At 38.9% G+C, this 19,394-nt stretch overlaps 1 protein-coding gene across 24 annotated transcripts in view; it reads left to right on the top strand.

Moving 5' to 3' along the window:
- Positions 1-19,394, top strand: part of DTNB (dystrobrevin beta) — a 266,778-nt gene that overhangs the window by 52,274 nt on the left and 195,110 nt on the right. For all 24 annotated transcript variants that reach the window (XR_008618857.1, XR_008618870.1, XR_008618868.1 and 21 more), the window contains exon 5: positions 18,476-18,561. Coding sequence is in view for 5 of the 24 variants with exons in the window: in XM_055089074.1 (XP_054945049.1) it covers positions 18,476-18,561 (86 nt within the window). In the remaining 19 variants the exon portion in view is untranslated. The remainder of the gene's footprint in view (positions 1-18,475; positions 18,562-19,394) is intronic.

Below are 19,394 nucleotides of genomic sequence, written 5' to 3'. Positions count from 1 at the left end.
TGTATTTAATTTTTGATAGTTTGATTAATATGTGTCTTGTTGTGTTTCTCCTTGGATTTATCCTGTATGGGGACTCTCTGAGCTTCCTGGATTTGATTGACTATTTCCTTTCCCATATTAAGGAAGTTTTCAACTACAGTCTCTTCAAGTATTTTCTCAGTCCCTTTCTTTTTATCTTCTTCTGCTGGGACCTCTATAATTCAAATGGTGGTGCATTTAATGTTGTCCCAGTGGTCTCTTAGACCGTCCTCAATTCTTTCCATTCTTTTTTCTTTATTCTGCTCTGCAATAGTTATTTCCACTGTTTTATCTTCCAGGTCCCTTATCCGTTCTTCTGCCTCATTTATTCTGCTATTGATTCCTTCTAGAGAAGTTTTAATTTCATTTATTGTGTTGTTCATCGTTGTTTGCTCTTTAGTTCTTCTATGTCCTTGTTAAACGTTTCTTGTATTTTCTCCATTCTACTTCCAAAATTTTGGATCATCTTTACTATCATTACTCTGAATTCTTTTCCTGGTAGACTGCCTGTTTCCTCTTTATTTATTTGGTCTGGTGGTTTTTTGCCTTGCTCCTTCATCTGCTGTGTGTTTTTCTGTCTTTTCATTTTGCTTAACTTACTGTGTTTGGGTTCTCCTTTTTGCAGGCTGCACGTTCATGGTTCCTGTTGTTTTTGGTGTCTGCCCCCAGTGACTAAGGTTGGTTCAGTGGGTTGTGTAGGCTTCCTGGTGAGGGGGACTGGTGCCTGTGTTCTGGTGGATTAGGCTGGATCTTGTCTTTCTGGTGGGCAGGACTGCGTCCAGTGGTGTGTTTTGGTGTGTCTGTGACCTTATTATGATTTTCGGCAGCCTCTCTGCTAATGGGTGCCGTTGTGTTCCTGTCTTGCTAGTTGTTTGGCATAGGGTGTCCAGCACTGTAGCTTGCTGGTCATTGAGTGGAGCTGGGTCTTAGCGTTGAGATGGAGATCTTTAGGAGAGCTTTCGCTGTTTGATATTACGTGGAGCTGGGAGGTCTCTGGTGGACCAGTGTCCTGAACTCGGCTCTCCCACCTCAGAGGCACAGGCCTGGCACCCAGCCAGTGCACCAGGACTCTGTCAGCCACCCAGCTCAGAAGAAAAGGGAGAAAAAAAGAAAGAAAAGGGGCTTCCTTGGTGGCGCAGTGGTTGAGAGTCCGCCTGCCCATGCAGGGGACATGGGTTCGTGCCCCAGTCTGGGAAGATCCCACATGCTGCGGAGTGGCTGGACCTGTGAGCCATGGCCACTGAGCTTGCGCGTCCGGAGCCTGTGCTCCGCAACGGGAGAGACCACAACGGTGAGAGGCCCACGTACCGCAAAAAAACAAACAAAAAAAGTAAAGAAAAAAAAAAGAAAGTTATTAAAATAAAGAAATTATTAAAAATAAAAAAAATTAACAAGTAATACAAAAATAAAAGAAAGTAAGAAAGAAGAGAGCAACCAAACCAAAAAAGAAATCCACCAATGATAACAAGTGATAAAATCTATACTAAAAAAAAAAAACAAAAAAAACGGATAGACAGAACCCTTGGGCAAATGGTTGAAGCAAAGCTATACAGAGAAACTCACACAAAGAAGCATACACATACACACTCACAAAAAGAGAAAAAGGAAACAAAAAAGTATATATCTATCTATATATATTTTAAAAAAAGGAAGAGGACAACCAAATCAATAAACAAATCTACCAATGATAATAAACTCTAAATACTAAACTAAGATAAACATAAAACCAGAAACAAATTAGATGGAGAAAGCAAACCCCAAGTCTACAGTTGCTCCTAAAGTCCACCAGCTCAATTTTGGGATGATTTGTTGTCTTTTCAGGTATTCCAGAGATGCAGGGTACATCACGTTGATTGTGGAGATTTAATCCGCTGCTCCTGAGGCTGCTGGGAGAGATTTCCTTTTCTCTTCTTTGTTCTCACAGCTCCCGGGGTTCAGCTTTGGATTTGGCCCTGCCTCTGCTTGTAGGTCGCCTGAGGGCGTCTGTTCTCTTTTGGGAAGTCTGAGGTCTTCTGCCAGCCTTCAGTAGGTGTTATGTAGGAGTTGTTCCACATGTATATGTATTTCTGACGTATTTGTGGGGAGGAAGGTGATCTCCACTTCTTACTCCTCTGCCATCTTGAAGGTCTCCCTGCAGTTGATATTCTTTTAAGATTCTTTTAATCTGTAGGCTCTCCCTTCATCTCTCTCTTTTTACCCTAGAGATTACAGTATGTATTCTTGATTTTTCAAAGTCTGAGATTAATTGGTACCATTACTCTCTTTCTAGGTGATGCAAAGACTGATGTGTTTCTATACCATTTTGGTTTTAGGACACTTTAATTTCATTTACCCATTCTTTTATGTCGTTGACATTGTGTATTTTTATTTTATATATATTTAAAATCAATTAGGCCTTATTAATTTTTTTATACAGTGAGCATCATTTAATTTATAGGTAAACTAAATGATGTTGACTATAATAAAATAGTGTCTGCTTAATTTTAAATATACTAGTTTTGTTGTTTTTCACTTGCTCCTGTATTTTCAAGCTTCCATCAGGAATTCTTTTCTTTCTTCCTGAAGAGCACCCTTTGGCATTTCCTTTCTGCAAGTCAGATTGTGGCACGTTGTCTTAATTTTTGTTTGAAAATTTCATTCTCATTCTTTAAGAATATTTTCATTTGGTATATGAGTTTTTGGTTGACAATTGTTTTCTTTCAACATTTTAAGAATATTGTTCTAGTATTTTTTTAGCTTCCATAATTTCTGGTGAGAAATCAATAGTGGATATAATTTTAGCCGCTTTGATGGTAATCTGTCAATTTCCTGTGGCAACTCTTAAGATATTCTTTCTTTTCTTTTCTTTTTTCTTTTGGTTTTCAGCAATATTACCATGATGCCAGATGTGTCATTCTTATCTCATAATCCTTAAATATAATAAGCAGAGTTATTGTAAGATCTGTGCTTGTAATCCAATATCTAGGTTCCCTATGGTTCTTTTTGTACTGTTTGCTATTTCTGTTTTTCGTTCATGTTATCTTACTTCCTCTCTGCCTTGTTATTTTTTATTATGTGAGAAACATATTCCAAAATTATTTTTTATTTTTATTATGTACCATTCATTATATTGTAAAATTATTTGCAGTAATATTTTGAGGCCTAGGATAATGTTTTCCTACAGAGAGCGTTTATGTTTTCTTTTGCCAGGTGCCTGGAGACCGTAACAGTCCAGAAGGACCTGAGTTATTTCCAATTCAGCCCATGTGAGGCCCTGTTTTACTTCTGCACACTAGTGCTTTTAGGTGCAGCCTTTGGGCTTTCAACCCAGAGTAATGGGAGCAGGAGTAGGCAGTTTCATCAGGATTCAACATTCCACATCTCTATTCTAGCCCCTTAATACTATCAAAGAGTTACAACTTCTGTACTTCAGCCTTTCTGGTGCCCCTCTGAAATCAGAAAATCGCTTACATGGAAAAAGTAGTTTCAGTCATTGCACTCACCTCCCTGGGCATCCAACTCCTTTGTATTAGGTAACTCAGTTGTTAGTCCTCATTTTCATTAAGGGAGATTAAAAAATTTTTTTCCCATCTTTACTACTTTTCCTCAGAGGAAGAGGTGATCATAATTAACTAGTCTGCCATTACCAAATATTTCCTCTGTTTTTATTTCTTTTTTCTCTTTTTCGGAATGTTGTCATATTTACTTCCTCTGTCTCCTATTGTTTCTCACATATGCTTCAATTCTTTTTTTTTTTTTTTTTTAAACTTTATTTGTTTTATTTATCTTTGGCTGCACTGGATCCTCGTCGCTGCATGTGGGCCTTCTCTAGTTGCGACGAGCGGGGGCCACCCCTCGTTGCAGTGCACGGGCTTCTCATTGTGGTGGCCTCTCCTGTTGTGGAGCATGGGCTCCAGGCACATGGGCTTCAGCAGTTATAGCACGCGGGCTCAGTAGCTGTAGCTTGCGGGCTCCAGAGCACAGGCTCGGTAGTTGTGGCACATGGGCCCAGTTGCTCCACGGCATGTGGGATCCTCCCGGACCAGGGATTGAACCCGCGTCCCCCGCGCTGGCAGGCGGACCCCCAACCACTGCGCCACCAGGGAAGCCCTATGCTTCAATTCTTTAACTTGCTGCTTTCCTTTTATAGTTTTTAATTTTTTAATTAATTAATTAATTTAGTTTTGAATGCGTTGAGTCTTCATTGCTGTGCATGGGCTTTCTCTAGTTGCGGTGAGCAGGGGCTGCTCTTTGTTGCGATACGCAGGCTTCTCATTGTCGTGGCTTCTCTTGTTGTGGAGCACAGGCTCTAGGCGTGCAGGCTTCAGTAGTTGTGGTGCACAGGCTTAGTTGCTCCACAGCATGTGGGATCTTCCCAGGCCAGGGCTTGAACCCGTGTCCCTTGTATTGGCAGGCAGATTCTTAACCACTGTGCTACCAGGGAAGCCTTGTCTGCTTCCTTTTAGAAGAGTTTATCAATCTGCATTTCTACTCATTAATATGTTCTTTGTCTAGAGCCATTCTACTGTTTGTCTCATCTGTTATTTTATTTTTTAGCTGTTGTATTTTTCAAACCTAGAATATCTGATTCATTCTTTTTCATGATTTGTGGTTCTTATTTCATATTGCTAATCTCTCTTTAGTTTGACTTTTACTTCTATTTTTTTATTGAAATATAATTGACATTTAACATTATATTAGTTTCAGGTGTTCAACATAATGATTCAATATTTGTATATATTATAAAATGATCATCACAATAAGTCTAGTTAACATGTATCACCATACATAGTTATAAAAAGTTTTTTTTCTTGAGATGAAAACTTTTAAGATCTCTCTTAGCAACTTTCAAATATACACTACAGTATTTTAAGCTATGGTTCCCATGGTGTACGTTACATCCCCATGACTTACTTATTTTATAACTGGAATTTTGTATGTTTTGACCCCCTTAATCCATTTGGCCCACCCTCCACCCCATGCTTCTGGCAACCACCAATCTGTTCTCTATATCTCTGAACTGGGGATTTCTTTTTTTTTTTTTTAATTTTTTTTAGTTTACACATAAAAGCGAGATCATATGATATTTGTCTTTTCCCTTCTGACTTATTTCACTTAGCATACTGCTGTCGAAGTCCATCCATGTTGTTGCAAATGCAAGATTTCCTTCGTTTTTTATGACTGAGTAATATTTCATTGTATGTATGTATGTGTATGTGTATACGTGTATATATATACATACACATACATACACACCCTGTTTTCTTTATCTAGTCATACATTGATTGACACTTAGATTGCTTCCATGTCTTGGCTGTTGTAAGTAATGGTGCAGTGAACGTGAGGGTGTGTGTATCTTTTTGAGTTAGTGTTTTCATTTTCTTCATATAAATGCCCAGAAATGGAATTTCTGGATCATTTGGTAGTTCTATTTCTAAATTTTTGAGGAATTTTTATACTGTTTTCCATAGTGCCTGCACTAGTTTACATTCCCACCAGCCGTGCACAAGGGTTCCCTTTTCTCCACATCCTCACCAGCACTTGTTATTTAATTGTTTTTGATAATAGCCATTCTGAGATGTGTGAGGTGAAATCCCACTGTGGTTTTGATTTGCATTTCCCTGAAAATGTCTGTTTTCATATGTCTCTTTGATATATGTTTATTTTTAAGTTCCCGGTCCATTTGTTCTAATACTTATGCTTTTGAAACTGGTATAAGTTGTCCTGTTTGTTGATTTTTTTTTAAGGTAGTTGTACCCCTGGGTCCGAGGAGTGGTCTTGGGTTGGATATTTGCAGTGGATGTGGGCAAAACATGGACGCATGGGCTGGAGTGTCCACATGCATATATGGTTCTTTGAAGTATGGGGTGTGGTGGAGGTGGCAGGAAAAGGGGGCCAGACTCTCCCCATGTGGGGGCATGAAGTGTCTCAGAATCCTAGATTTGAATTTGACTTTCCAGGCCATTTTGAAGGTATATTAGTCATTGTACAGAGATAGAACATATTTTAATTAATAATCTATTAGCTTGATTGATAACTTTAATATTTAGACCTATGTATATGGGCCTCTTTTTGTAATCATGGTGCTGTAGGGGCAGGCCTGGTACCAGCTATTGATTAGGCCATGTGATTTCTGACAAAAGATTTAGTTTCTACAAGACTTATCTCATTTTGAATTACTGGTGTAAACTTTTATATTTTAATCCTGATAGGGCATTCTTCTTGGATAATTATTGTATTCTGCATTTTCCATTCCCTGTGTAAAAAAGAAAAATGTTCTATAATGACTTCCTGAGAAATTCCTTTTACACTTTATCTGACTATTGAACCTTATTTTCCCTCTTATTTTTTTCATCAGGATTTGTTTTGTAAAAGAGTCTGTGGCCTTCACCAAACATGTTGGTTCTGAGATATAATGAAATTCCACCTTTAATGGAACAAACCTATTTAAAAAATCATGTATCTAATGAAACTAGGCTTGGATAAAATCTTCAAAACATATCAATATTGAATGTATCAATGAAAGGCTCAGGGTTATTGTTTACCATCTAAAATAACAGTAGAACACACTCTCTCAAATTTGAACAATCTAAAGATTCCTTTAGGGTAAAGACTTTTATATATCTAATTTATGGTGATTTTATATGAAAAAAGTTCTTGTGTAGTTTGGAAATATGGCTGAGAACTATTTTAAAATCTTGTTTTAGCAGTTTAATTTGGATATGTTGAAAGTTTCCATAGTTCCCTTTTAATACTGGATGCAAAAAATAAAGCAATATAAAAGAAAAAAAAAAAGCAAAACCAAACTAGTTCACTTTAAATAAAACGAAATGTATTCCTTAAATTCCAAATGTGCCCAGCTAGCATGTTGTGGAATGGACGTTGCTGAAAAAGGATAATATTAGGTTACAGTCTTCCTCATTAGTGATTTTAAAATAAAACTATAAAATTTCCTGGGAAACACAAACATTTCATTTATTTATGTACAGTATTTACTAATACCCCTGCTTGTTTTTTTTTTTTTTTTTTTTTTTTTTTTGTGGTACGCGGGCCTCTCACTGCTGTGGCCTCTCCCGTTGCGGAGCACAGGCTCCAGACGCACAGGCTTAGTGGCCATGGCTCATGGGCCCAGCCGCTCCGCGGCATGTGGGATCTTCCCGGACCGGGGCATGAACCTGTGTCCCCTGCATCGGCAGGCGGATTCTCAACCACTGCGCCACCAGGGAAGCCCCCCCTGCTTGTTCTTTGATGGATTCAAGATGACAGGAAAAAGCCAAGTAAAAATAGGAGAGAAAAAAAAAATAGAGAACTAGTGCTGAATGGGAAGGTTTTGATGCCCTCGATAGCAGCACAGTTAACTCTTAGAAAGATCTGATCATAGCTTTTTCAGGAAATTTCCAGGGGATGGTGGAGAACAAGCTAGGGGTCTTGAATGTTTTAAAAATGTGAAATCCTAAGGGGAAACCTATTGCAAAATGGAGACAAACAGCCACTTTGGTGGAAGAGGAGGAGTGGAGCCCGTGTGCCCTCACGACATCTCCTACCCTTCAGGATGCTGCTGTCGTGTGGATTGTGTGATGTGACATCACCAAAACCAATTCACCGAGCCCCAGTCTAAGTGCTTGGTGGCAGAATTACTTCTAAGTTCACTTATTACTTTTCCCATCACTTACTTTTTAAATTTTGTAGCTTTTCTTCTCTCCCAAGAGAATTCATGCATTTGTGCTAATTTTCAAAAAGGACTCTGTTTGATTTCAGGATATGCAGACCTGCAAAGGGTTTGACCATTAGCTAATATTTCAGATTAAAAAAAATTTTTGGATTGCTATTTTGGTCTTATTTTATTGTTTCCTTTTTATAATTGTTTTTTTTTTTTTTTTTTTTTGCGTTATGCGGGCCTCCCTCTGCTGTGGTCTCTCCCGTTGCGGAGCACAGGCTCCGGACGCGCAGGCCCAGCGGCCATGGCTCACGGGCCCAGCAGCTCTGCGGCATGCGGGATCCTCCCAGACCGGGGCGCGAACCCGGTTCCCCCGCATCTGCAGGCAGACGCGCAACCACTGCGCCACCATGGAAGCCCTATAATTGTTTTTAAAGAAAGGGCAAGAGGAATACTTTTTCTGAGTGTTGCTTTTTCTTTGTCTTTGTTTTTCTCTGAAAAGGAGAGAGGAAGTAACAGAGAGACTTCTCCAGTCCATTCAGTACTCACCTCCAAAGTAATCTGATTAAGACACTATTTTCATCATGCAACTTCCCACCTTGGAAACCCTCAAAGATTCCCTGTGGTGTTTTTTTTTGTTTGTTTGTTTGTTTGTTTTTGCGGTACACGGACCTCTCACTGTTGTGGCCTCTCCCGTTGCGGAGCACAGGCTCCGGACACACAGGCTCAGCGGCCATGGCTCACGGGCCTAGCCGCTCCGCGGCATGTGGGATCTTCCCGGACCAGGGCACAAACCCTTGTCCCCTGCATCAGCAGGCGGACTCTCAACCGCTGCGCCACCAGGGAAGCCCCTTCCCTGTGGTTTTTGAATGAAGTTTGTACCCCTCAATTAGATCTGATTCTATCAGTCCTTATTAATTCCCTGCTCACACCAAACTCTAATTAAGCTACTTGAGGCACTTTTCAGGTTTTCCAATATGACATGCTCATTTCTTCTCTCCATGTATTTTGGTTGGTCTCCTGCCCCACCCCACCTGGTTTTTACCTACCCTGTAGCCTTCCTTATAATCACGAATCCCATTTTCATCCCTATGATGACCTGTAGTACTTATCTATATCATTATTTTGACTTTCGAATGTATGATGCTCTCAACTGCTTCTTATTATACAAATAAGATTGAAAGTCTTTGAGAGCAGAGATTCTACCTTATATTTCTTTGATTCCTCAATAAATGTAATGCTGGATTCTTTTTTAAAAATTTTTATTGGCGTATAGTTGCTTTACAATGTTGTGTTATTCTCTGCTGTACAGCAAAGTGTATAATGCTGGGTTCTTAATAAATATTTGTAAGATTGAAATGAAAATTAGCAGGCATTCTGATTGTGGTAAATTTGAATAATATTCTGTGTTGATTTTACTTGATTAAACTATTTGACATTTGCCAAATGGATTCTTGATTTGCCGTTGATTATTGCATAATCCATTCACTATGAAGTTTTGTAAATTAAGATTAATTGGAAAAATATGAGTTTTCGAAAACCAAGGAGAAATGCTCTTATTACTTTTAGCTACATGTGATAATTGGACTGGTAATACTGTTTCTGAAGTAGAAGTCTATTTTTCATGTGAGAAGTACTAATTTATGGTTGACAGCATTTACAGTTGTTTGCCAAAAATGTAGAAACAGCTTGTTTTCTTAAGCAAAGAGTGCTCCCTGTAGTCCTGTTTTCAAAAGTATTAATTTGAATAGCAAGCTCTTATTAGATAGTGCAAAGCTATAAACACCATCCAGTTTGGGTTAGTTTATTTTTTAAAATTTTTTATTGAAATATAGTTGATTTACAATATTGTGCCAGTTTCAGGTGTACAGCAAAGTGATTCAGTTATACATATATATACATATGTATTCTTTTTTTAGATTCTTTTCCATGATAGGTTATTACAGGGTATTGAGTATAGTTCCCTGTGCTATACAGTAGGTCCTTGTTGGTCATCTGTTTTATATACAGTAGTTTAAATATATATAAATATTTTTGGCCACACTTTGCGATATGTGGGATCTTAGTTCCCCGACCAGGGATCTACCCTCGCCCCCTGCATTGGAAGCACAGGGTCTTAACCACTGGACGACCAGGGAAGTCTCTGGGTGAGTTTAAATGTCAAAAAATTTGAGACTTTACTAAACTGAAATGAGCAAATTCCCGTCCAAATGGCACAAGTGAGGAGTGCAGAGACTTCTGAAGGCACCTGCATGTCAAAACTCAACAGTGTTTATTCAGGATGACTCACTGTCTGCTTAGCTTGGTGCAGAGCTAATCATGGTGTTTTCTCAGTGTTGGGTGATAACTCTCTTTAGAAGTCATGGGCATGGTTTATTGTCAGACTCTAAAATGATGGATCTATGGAGGTGAATCACGCAGAGAAGCCTGAGACAGAGAATCATCATGTTCCTTATTGAGGGAGGGTGCTCCCCAGAGGGCTTTTGTGTGGGTGGGGTTAAAATAACAAGTTTCCTCTCTCCTGTCATCTTCAACACATATTACCTGTTTTTCCTTTCATTTTCGTATCTTTCTGTAGGGGTTAATATTCATCGTTAATTGTGTTATACCTTAAATACCTTTAAAAAAAAGTTATACCCAACTTTCCAGCTAGGCCAGATTTTAAGTGAGTCACATTTTCTATGATGAAACCAGGTTAAAGATCTTTCCAGATCTTGTTTGAAGAGAACTGATTCTGGTATGAACTTGGACTTTACTTTGGAAGTACTGAAAACATGGATGTCGGTGAGGTTATATGTGCGATGGCCAGGGGCAGCTGACTATTCAGTTTTAAATGTAACTTGACCAGGGTATGTGGATTAAATTCAGACGTATGGTGGGAAGGATCAAGAATGAGTTTTTCCAAGAAGTAATCAATCGGATAAAGGACGGAATCATAGGGGATTAGGCTGCTAAGTGACTGCAGCTTCTCCCTACTGCCTCTAATTGCAGAGGAAGAATGCAGAGCTCCAACCAAACATTACAAAAGTAAAAGCAGCACTTTCGCTTTGCTGTGTTTGGGGGCAGTTATAGGAAGTTGTAGTTAGGCTTAAAGTAGACTGAGGGATTTCAATGCCAAGAAAAGCATTCAGAGCAAAGGAGTAAATGCTGAAGTTTGGCCTACAAAGCAAATAGTTGCAAGGAGGGAGCTAACTTTTTTCTTTTTGAAGAAAAATAAAAATAACATGATTTGAGGAAGTAAGAATTGTGAGGCTACCCATTCACTAATTTTATTGGATGATTGTGTCTTCATGCTGTTATACTTAGATTTTTATATAAATATCTTTAATAAATATTTATAAGTATCTTTAAATATATCATTTATTAACTTGTTTATATTAATATTTCCTTTCGAAGGGTGAATAAACCTTTTGGTAGGTGAAACTGTGAACCTAAAGTTGTAAATGATGGTAAGCATTATAAGTCGGAAAGATTAGCTCATAATTAAGTGTGGGCTCAGGCCCATTCCCCCATTCTCAGGATGCACAGTTACATATTTATAAACAGGTTCTTAAAAAGGTTCACTAAGCATCATTTCCAAATCTCTCCTGCCTGCAGATTCATCCCCCTCACATTTACTGTGACCCTTAATCTCAGATACCTCTCCTTTCCCCCATACTTAAAGCACTCGCCACCTGACATATATTCCCTCTATCCTACTGGGTTATGTATTGACACTCAGATGCATATCCCCTCACCCTCAATGAAGCATGCAATGCTAAGTGCAGATACATTTGCAGACTCAGAAGAGCATGCAGGCAGAGAGGAGAGAAGATCCACCATTGGCTGGGTGGGAGATTGTGAGTGGAGATTGCTGTGTGGCTGCTGTGAATAGGAAGGTGGTACGCGTTAAGGGGCCACGTGTTACTGATAATAATTAGTTGAGGAGTTAATGCACTATTCTGTTAATGCATCTACAGACTGCTTGACCTGAGACCAGCTGTTGAGACCAGTTATAATCCCAGTGATTGGAAAAGGGCACAGGTGTTTAGTGCTGATCCAGGTCAGTTGAGAAATATAGCTGCTGTTCTGTATTTAAATATAAGACTTTCTGAATCCAGGACTATTATTTGCAACAGAGTTGAGTTAAAGAATATTTGAATAAGGGCTGCAAAGTGTTGAGAATATTAATGTTTCTAAAGCATTTTGAAGATTAGGAAAAAGTGCTGTTTAAATGCTATTATAATAATTTTTAGAAGTAAAGATGTCATAGACCCATTAAGACCTGTTTTATGGCATTTATTGATGAGCACTTTCTTCAGTTACAGAGTTGATTTTCACCTGGGTCTCTTGCCAGTATGCTGGGCTCTGCCACACTCTCCTGTCTGCATAGATGACATTAGTTTCTTTTTTTGCAGCAAGGAATAGATATTATTTTGTCTCTATGAAGGAAGAACATGAGATTTGGAGCCAGAAGGAGTTATACAAACACAATATGATCAGTTCTCTTTCATCTTTCGTCATGTCCTTTGATTTATTGTTGCCTGTGAAATACAAGCCAAAGTCTTAAAATTGCATTCGAAGCTCTGTGTTGATAGTTCTTAGCTTTGGATGCATATTAAAATAACATGAGGAACTTTTTAAAAATACCAAGAACAGGGTGGGGTTTAGGCATCTGAATAGTATCTTCTATTCTCATACCTTATTGAGATTTGGGTTTAGAACTCTAAGGAAATACAAAGAATCATCTTGTTGATTTTTACAGAAATATCCTATTGTGAATTTGGGATTGCATTGAATCATAACAGGATTCTAATCAGTTTAGGGAGAATTGACATTTTAACAATATTGTCTTTCATTTCATGAACATGGTGTATCTATTTACATTTTCTTTGATTTCTTTCATCAGTATTTTGTAGTTTTCAGCATACACATCTTGAACATAAGTTTAAAAAAATTTATCTGTTTTTCATGTTTTTGGTGGTATTGTATTTCCAATTTTCTTTTGCTAATTTATAGAAACTTAAATTTTTTATGTTGACCTTGTATTTTGCAGCCTTGCTAAAATCCCTTACTATAGTGTTTTGGTAGCTTCTATATATATTTTTTGTAGGTTCTTTGGGATTTTCTACACAGAAGGTCATATTGTCTGGAGTAGGTACAGTTTTATTTTTAAACTTTCAATCTGTATGCATTTATATTTTTTCTTACTTTATTGCACCAGCTGTGTTCTCCAATGTGGTATTGCATTCTAGTAGTGAAAGCAGTCATCCTTGACTTGTTCTTGATCTCAGTGGAAAAGTACTTAGTCTTTCATCTTTAAGTATGATGTTATTAGCTGTTATTTTTTTTTTTTGAAGGTGCCCATTATCAGACTGAGGAAATTCTTTTCTTTTCCTGGTTTTCCAAGAGTATTTATCAGGAATGGATGTTGAGTATTGACATCTGCATCTATTTGGATGATTGTATAGCTTTTCTCTTTGTACTGATTGATTTTCAAATGTCAAACTAGCATTACATCACTGGGATAAAGCCCCCTGGGTTGTGATTTTTAAATCATTTTTATATATTGCTACGTTTGATTTGCTCACATTTTGTTGAAGGTTTTGTTTATGGGTTCGTGAGGGATACCGACTTCTTATTTTCTTTTGTTGTAATGTATGTATGTGTTTTTGTTATCAGAATAATGCTGGCCCTCATAAAAGAATTGGGAAGTGTTCCCTCCTTTTTTATTCCCTGGAAGAGAGTAGAACTGCAATTATTTCTTCTTTAAATGTTTAGGATTTGCCAGTACAGCTCTCTGAATGAGGAGCTTTCTTTTTTGGAAGGCTTAAAAATACAGATTCAACTTCTATAATGGATATGGGTCTATTCATATCACCTATTTCTTCTTTTTTTAAAAAAAAAATTCATTTATTTTTGGCTGCGTTGGGTCTTCGTTGCTGCACGTGGGCTTTTCTCTAGTTGCAGCAAGCAGGGGCTACTCTTCGTTGCAGCGCACGGGGGCTACTCTTCGTTGCGGTGCGCGGGCTTCTCATTGTCGTGGCTTCTCTGGTTGCAGAGCATGGGTTCTAGGCACGCAGGCTTCAGTAGTTGTGGCACATGGGCTCAGTAGTTGTGGCTTGTGGGCTCTAGAGCACAGGCTCAGTAGTTGTGGCACACGGGCTTAGCTGCTCTGTGGCACGTGGGATCTTCCCGGACCAGGGCTTGAACCCGTGTCCCCCGCATTGGCAGGCAGATTCTTAACCACTGCGCAACCAGGGAAGCCCTATCTATTTCTTATTGAGTGAGCTTTAATAGTTTCTGTTTTTCAAGGAGTAGTTTGTGTCTATCCAGTTCATCTAAGTTGTTGAATTTATGGACATAAAGTTTTTGTAATATTTCCTTATTATTTCTGTAATGTTTAGAAAACCTGTGGTGATATCCCTTCTTTCATTTTTGATATTGGTAATTTGTGTCTTTTCTTAGTCAGTCTGGCTAGAGATTTATCAATGTTATTGGTTTATTCAAAGAACCAGCTTCTGGTTTCATGAATTTTCTGTATTGATTTCCTGTTTTCAATTTCATTGATTTCTGTTCTTACTCATATTATTTTTTCCCTTTTGCTTGTTTTGGGTTTAATTTGCTGTTCTTTTTTCTTGAGTCTTCAGGTGGAAGCTTAGGTTATTGGCTTAAGAACCTTCTCTTCTAGTATAAACATTTACTATTTATAAAGTGAAAAGTGCCCACTCTTTCATTGCTTTCCTTTGGCTGCCTGCTTTTGACCCTGGATGCAACTAATGTTATTTTTTCAGTATCCTTTCAGACAGCTTATGCATATACAAATATATGAAAATATTCTTTTACTCTCTCCTTTTTAACGTCATTGCTAGATTGCATTCTAGCAATTATTTTGTTCCATGCCTTGCTTTTTTTTTTTTAAGTAATCTATCTTGGATATAATTCTTTATCTTTCATATTTTTTTTTCATTCTTTTTTATGATAGCCTAATAGCCAGTCTTCTATTAATAGACATCTAAAGCTGGGGCTGGGGCCTTGGGGTTTTTAATGTTTTTATTCTTTTTATATATTTTATTATGGAAGTTTTCATTATGGAAAATTGTATGCATTGCAGTTTATGTATCGTAAATGTTTTTTAGCCTGTATTTTTCCCTTTCATCATTCTCTCCTTTAAACCATTACCTTTGTCTAGTAATAGTAACCCTCACTTTCCCAGGATTCCTTTTTTTTTAAATAAATTTATATTAGTATTTATTTATTTATTTTTGGCTGTGTTGGGTCTTTGTTGCTGTGCACAGGCTTTCTCTAGTTGCTGTGAGCGGGGGCTACTCTTCGTTGCGGTGCGCGGGCTTCTTGTTGCAGTGGCTTCACTTGTTGTGGAGCACGGGGTCTAGGCGCACGGGCTTCAGTGGTTGTGGCACGCCGGCTCTAGAGCGCAGGCTCAGTAGTTGTGGTGCATGGGCTTAGTTGCTCCGTGGCATGTGCGATCTTCCCGGACCAGGGCTCGAACCTGTGTCCCCTGCGTTGGCAGGTGGATTCTTAACCACTGCGCCACCAGGGAAGTCCCTCAGGATTCATTAAAAAAATTTTTTTTTTAATTTCTTTTTTTGGCTGCGTTGGGTCTTAGATGTGGCACCCGAGGTCTTCGTTGAGGCATGCGGGATCTTTTGCTGTGGCGTGGGCTCTTCGTAGTGGCACACAGGCTTCTCTCTAGTCATGGCGTGGGGGTTTTCTCTCTCTAGTTGTGGCGCTCAGGGTCCAGAGCGCGTGGGCTCTGTAGTTTGCGGCACGCAGGCTCTCTAGTTGAGGTGCGCAGTCTCAGTAGTTGTGATGCGTGGGCTTAGTTGCCCTGTGGCATGTGGGATCTTAGTTCCCTGACCAGGGATCGAACACACGTCCCCTGCATTGGAAGGCAGATTACTCTACCACTGGACCACCAGGGAAGTCCTGGGATTCATTTTTTAAAACAGTTTTTATTCAGAAATAGAAAACACCTACGGAAGAATACCTAAAACAAAGTACAGTTTAATGAATTGTTATAAAACAAATATCCATATAAATACTCCAGAGGCCAAGAGATAGAATGTTGTCAGAACCCCAGAAGCCCCTTATGTTCTCCTTTCTGTGGTACAACTCCTCTCTCTTCCCCCAGAGGTAATCAGTATCCTGATTTCTGTGGAAATCTCTCTTTTTTTTTTTTTTTTTTTTTTTTGGTGCTACGCGGGCCTCTCACTGTTGTGGCCTCTCCCGTTGCGGAGCACAGGCTCCGGACGCGCAGCCTCAGCGGCCATGGCTCACGGGTCTAGCCGCTCCGCGGCATGTGGGATCTTCCTGGACCAGGGCACGAACCCGTGTCCCCTGCATCGGCAGGCGGACTGTCAACCACTGCACCACCAGGGAAGCCTGAAATCTCTTTTAAGATTAGTTTTTACTTTCCCCTGTGGAATTTCCTGGGTATTCTTTGTTTTTTTTTGTTTTTGTTTTTGTTTTTTTTCCTTTTTCGGTATGAGGGCCTCTCACTGTTGTGGCCTCTCCCGTTGTGGAGCGCAGGCTCTGGAAGCGCAGGCTCAGCGGCCATGGCTCACGGGCCTAGCTGCTCCGCGGCATGTGGGATCTTCCCGGACCGGGGCACGAACCCGTGTCCCCTGCATCGGCAGGCGGATTCTCAACCACTGCGCCACCAGGGAAGCCCCCCTGGGTATTCTTAAATCATGAAATCTATGTCTGCAAAAAATGTTTCGAGCGAGTTTACCTTAAAAACTGTCGTTAGCTGTGCAGCGAGGCTTGACTTCTCTGCTGGTGAGCACTTGCTCTTCATCCTTGCTCTGCTGGTCATCAGGCTTGCTTACTCTCGCTTTGAGCTTCAGGAATACTTTCTTTTGTCACTTCATCTTTCTGGGCCACTTTACTTCAGGATAGAAGCTGCATCCATCAGAATTCTTAGTTGTAAGCAGTAGGAACCATCTCTAGCTAATTCACTAAAAGGATATGGGTGACCAATCGGCTTTCTAAGAAGGTTGGGAAGGTAGGCTTGATGACCACACTGCCAAGAACAAAGCTCAAAATCATACCACAAAACTGACCTCAGGAAGTACCTCTGCCACCAAGCTGGGCATAGATATTGCTGCGTGTGCTCCAAAAGCCACTGATGCTGGGCTGTGGTTGCTGCCAAGAGAATCTCTGTCCCAGCTCTCAGGACACTGGATGTAACTGCTCCTACTGCTGACATCCTCGCCAGGTGGATTCTTAGGAGTTCTTACTTCTTCAAGTTAATTGTTTTCTATTTGAAGTCTAGAGCGGTGCATCTTATTGGTGGAGCTTGTATTATGTGCCCCTGTCTTAGTTTCAAAGAAAGATGGGAAGGTTTTTTTTTTTTTTCCTTCTTCATACTTCGGTAGTGGGAAGTATACTTGTCATATAAGGTAGGGTGTGCTTAAATGTAGACTCAGCATTTGGATGGTTGGCGACCAAAAAGAAATGTCCATTGTAAAAGGTCTGTATCAGTCTTGGAAATCCATCACTTTTAACACAGTTGTTGCTCTTTATAGACACTCACGTTGCTCATATAATGCAATGAATATTTGACATAGGACTATTTTTTATCATTTCCAGGTGATATATTGCCAGGTACTATATAAGACATGGAACAGAATCTGTATTTCTGATGAACTATGTATTTTAAAAGTCCTAATTTTAGCTAGTTTTGGGGAATTCCTGTTTTATCTTATGAGTAAACTTAATGAGATGTAATAGTTAAAAATCAACTGTAACAAACATTGGTGTCTCCTGGCAGTATTTTCACTGAGAATTTTCTGGCTTATTGACCATTTGCCTTTTTTCAGATGTGATCTTACTGTATACAAAAAGAAGGTTTGGAAAATAGGAGACACTCTCTTAGGACCATTAGTAAATATAAATAGGATGACATTTTCTTTTCAAAACCAAGATGATACAGTTCTCATTATTGCAAAGGTATTTTACTCTAAGTTACTGTGAAACTTTGTAAGCACAAGCTTTATAAAATTAACACAAAAGCCCACTGTTAATTTACATATATGACTTTAAAAACCGGCTAGTGAAGTTTTCATCTTCTCTGAAACCAGGACAGTTGAATGGTTGGAGCAGTGGCCACAGGGGTTGGGGCCTTGCTGTTTTTGTCCTGGCTCTACAGGTGGTGTATAGCGTTACTTTGAGTAGTTTCATTTATGGTCTACATTTCATCTTTCTAGTTTCTGAAGAAGAATTCATAATACTGTCCCTTCCCCTTCACTTTTCTCACAGTGGTGGCAGGAGATCTGACACAGATGTCTCAGATGAGACAGATGAACTTCTTAGAATAAATACATGGTAACATAAAGGTTACAGTGAAAACAAGCAAAGATGAAGGTAGTATAAAATCTTTATAGCAACATGCATCCTGTTGCCTTAGTACGTAACAATAAACTGTTGTTATAATATCCTGATGGAAGGACACACTTCTGAATTATTATTCAAACCAGGTGGTGCCTCAGATTTGAATACTTAAACACCTCAGCTGTGGATTTAATGGGCTAAATTGGTAGGATGTTTACTTTAGGTTCATTCATTTGGCCTTTGCTTACAAAGCCAACAGAAGTTGCTTTATAGGGTGTTTCTAAACTCATTGCCAAATAAACGAGGTTAGTTTTAACACTGTTCACATAGCATATGTGAAGCCTTAATTCTGTAAAGGAAAAAAAGAATCCAAGGTTTCTAAATGTGGTAATATTGTAACAGAAGGGCAGGAATCAATTTACTGGTGATACATTTGATTGCTTTTGTGGTTCCAGATAGCAATTATTTCTAATATAATTTATTTTGCAGTGAGGGCCGAGGCAAGTTGACGGTATTTTCAGTTAAAGCTATGTTAGCAACCATGTGTGGTGGAAAAATGCTGGACAAATTGAGATGTAAGTATTTTTATATTATTTGAAAGATTTTATTTTCAAATTAGGACTTTTAAACACTTTTAAATGAATGTTTTCAGAATTTTGGATGATGGTCTATTGAACTTTTTTGTTTTTTTTTTTTTACTACCGTATCACTCATTTTACAGCAACTGGCTCAGAGTATGTAAGTTATGCCACCTACTGTTCAGATGGAAAAGTTGATTGAATTAATTTTTTTTTTTTTTTTTTAAGTTTAAAACAAGAAAACTCTGAAAAGATTCAGAATAGTAATGTGGACATGTAAAAAATTCTTTAAAAATGTTTTCCATATTATTAAAAATTATGCTTGAAGGTGATTTGTTGATCACTTAATTAGAAAAGAAATTTCATCACTTTTACGGGGTTTGGTCAAGTTTAGCCCTTTTCTTAATCACTCGATGCTTTAGCAGGTGGTATTTCTTATGATTAAACTGTTTTTTAAAAAAAATTTATTAATTTATTTATTATTAACATCTTTATTGGGGTATAATTGCTTTACAATGGTGTGTTTCTGCTTTACAACAAAGTGAATCAGTTATACATATACATATGTTCCCATATCTCTTCCCTCTTGCGTCTCCCTCCCTCCCACCCTCCCTATCCCACCCCTCTAGGTGATCACAAACCACCTAGCTGATCTCCCTGTACCATGTGGCTGCTTCCCACTAGCTATCCACCCTATGTTAGGTAGTGTATATATGTCCATGCCACTCTCTCACTTTGTCAGAGCTTACCCTTCCCCCTCCCCATATCCTCAAGTCCATGCTCTAGTAGGTCTGTGTTTTATTCCCATCCTACCCCTAGTCTCTTCATGA

This window comes from Physeter macrocephalus, chromosome 12 (assembly GCF_002837175.3).
Source record: "Physeter macrocephalus isolate SW-GA chromosome 12, ASM283717v5, whole genome shotgun sequence".
Lineage (NCBI taxonomy): Eukaryota > Metazoa > Chordata > Mammalia > Artiodactyla > Physeteridae > Physeter > Physeter macrocephalus.
Note: the sequence above shows the minus strand (reverse complement) of the source record. Positions and strands in the feature narration are given on the sequence as shown.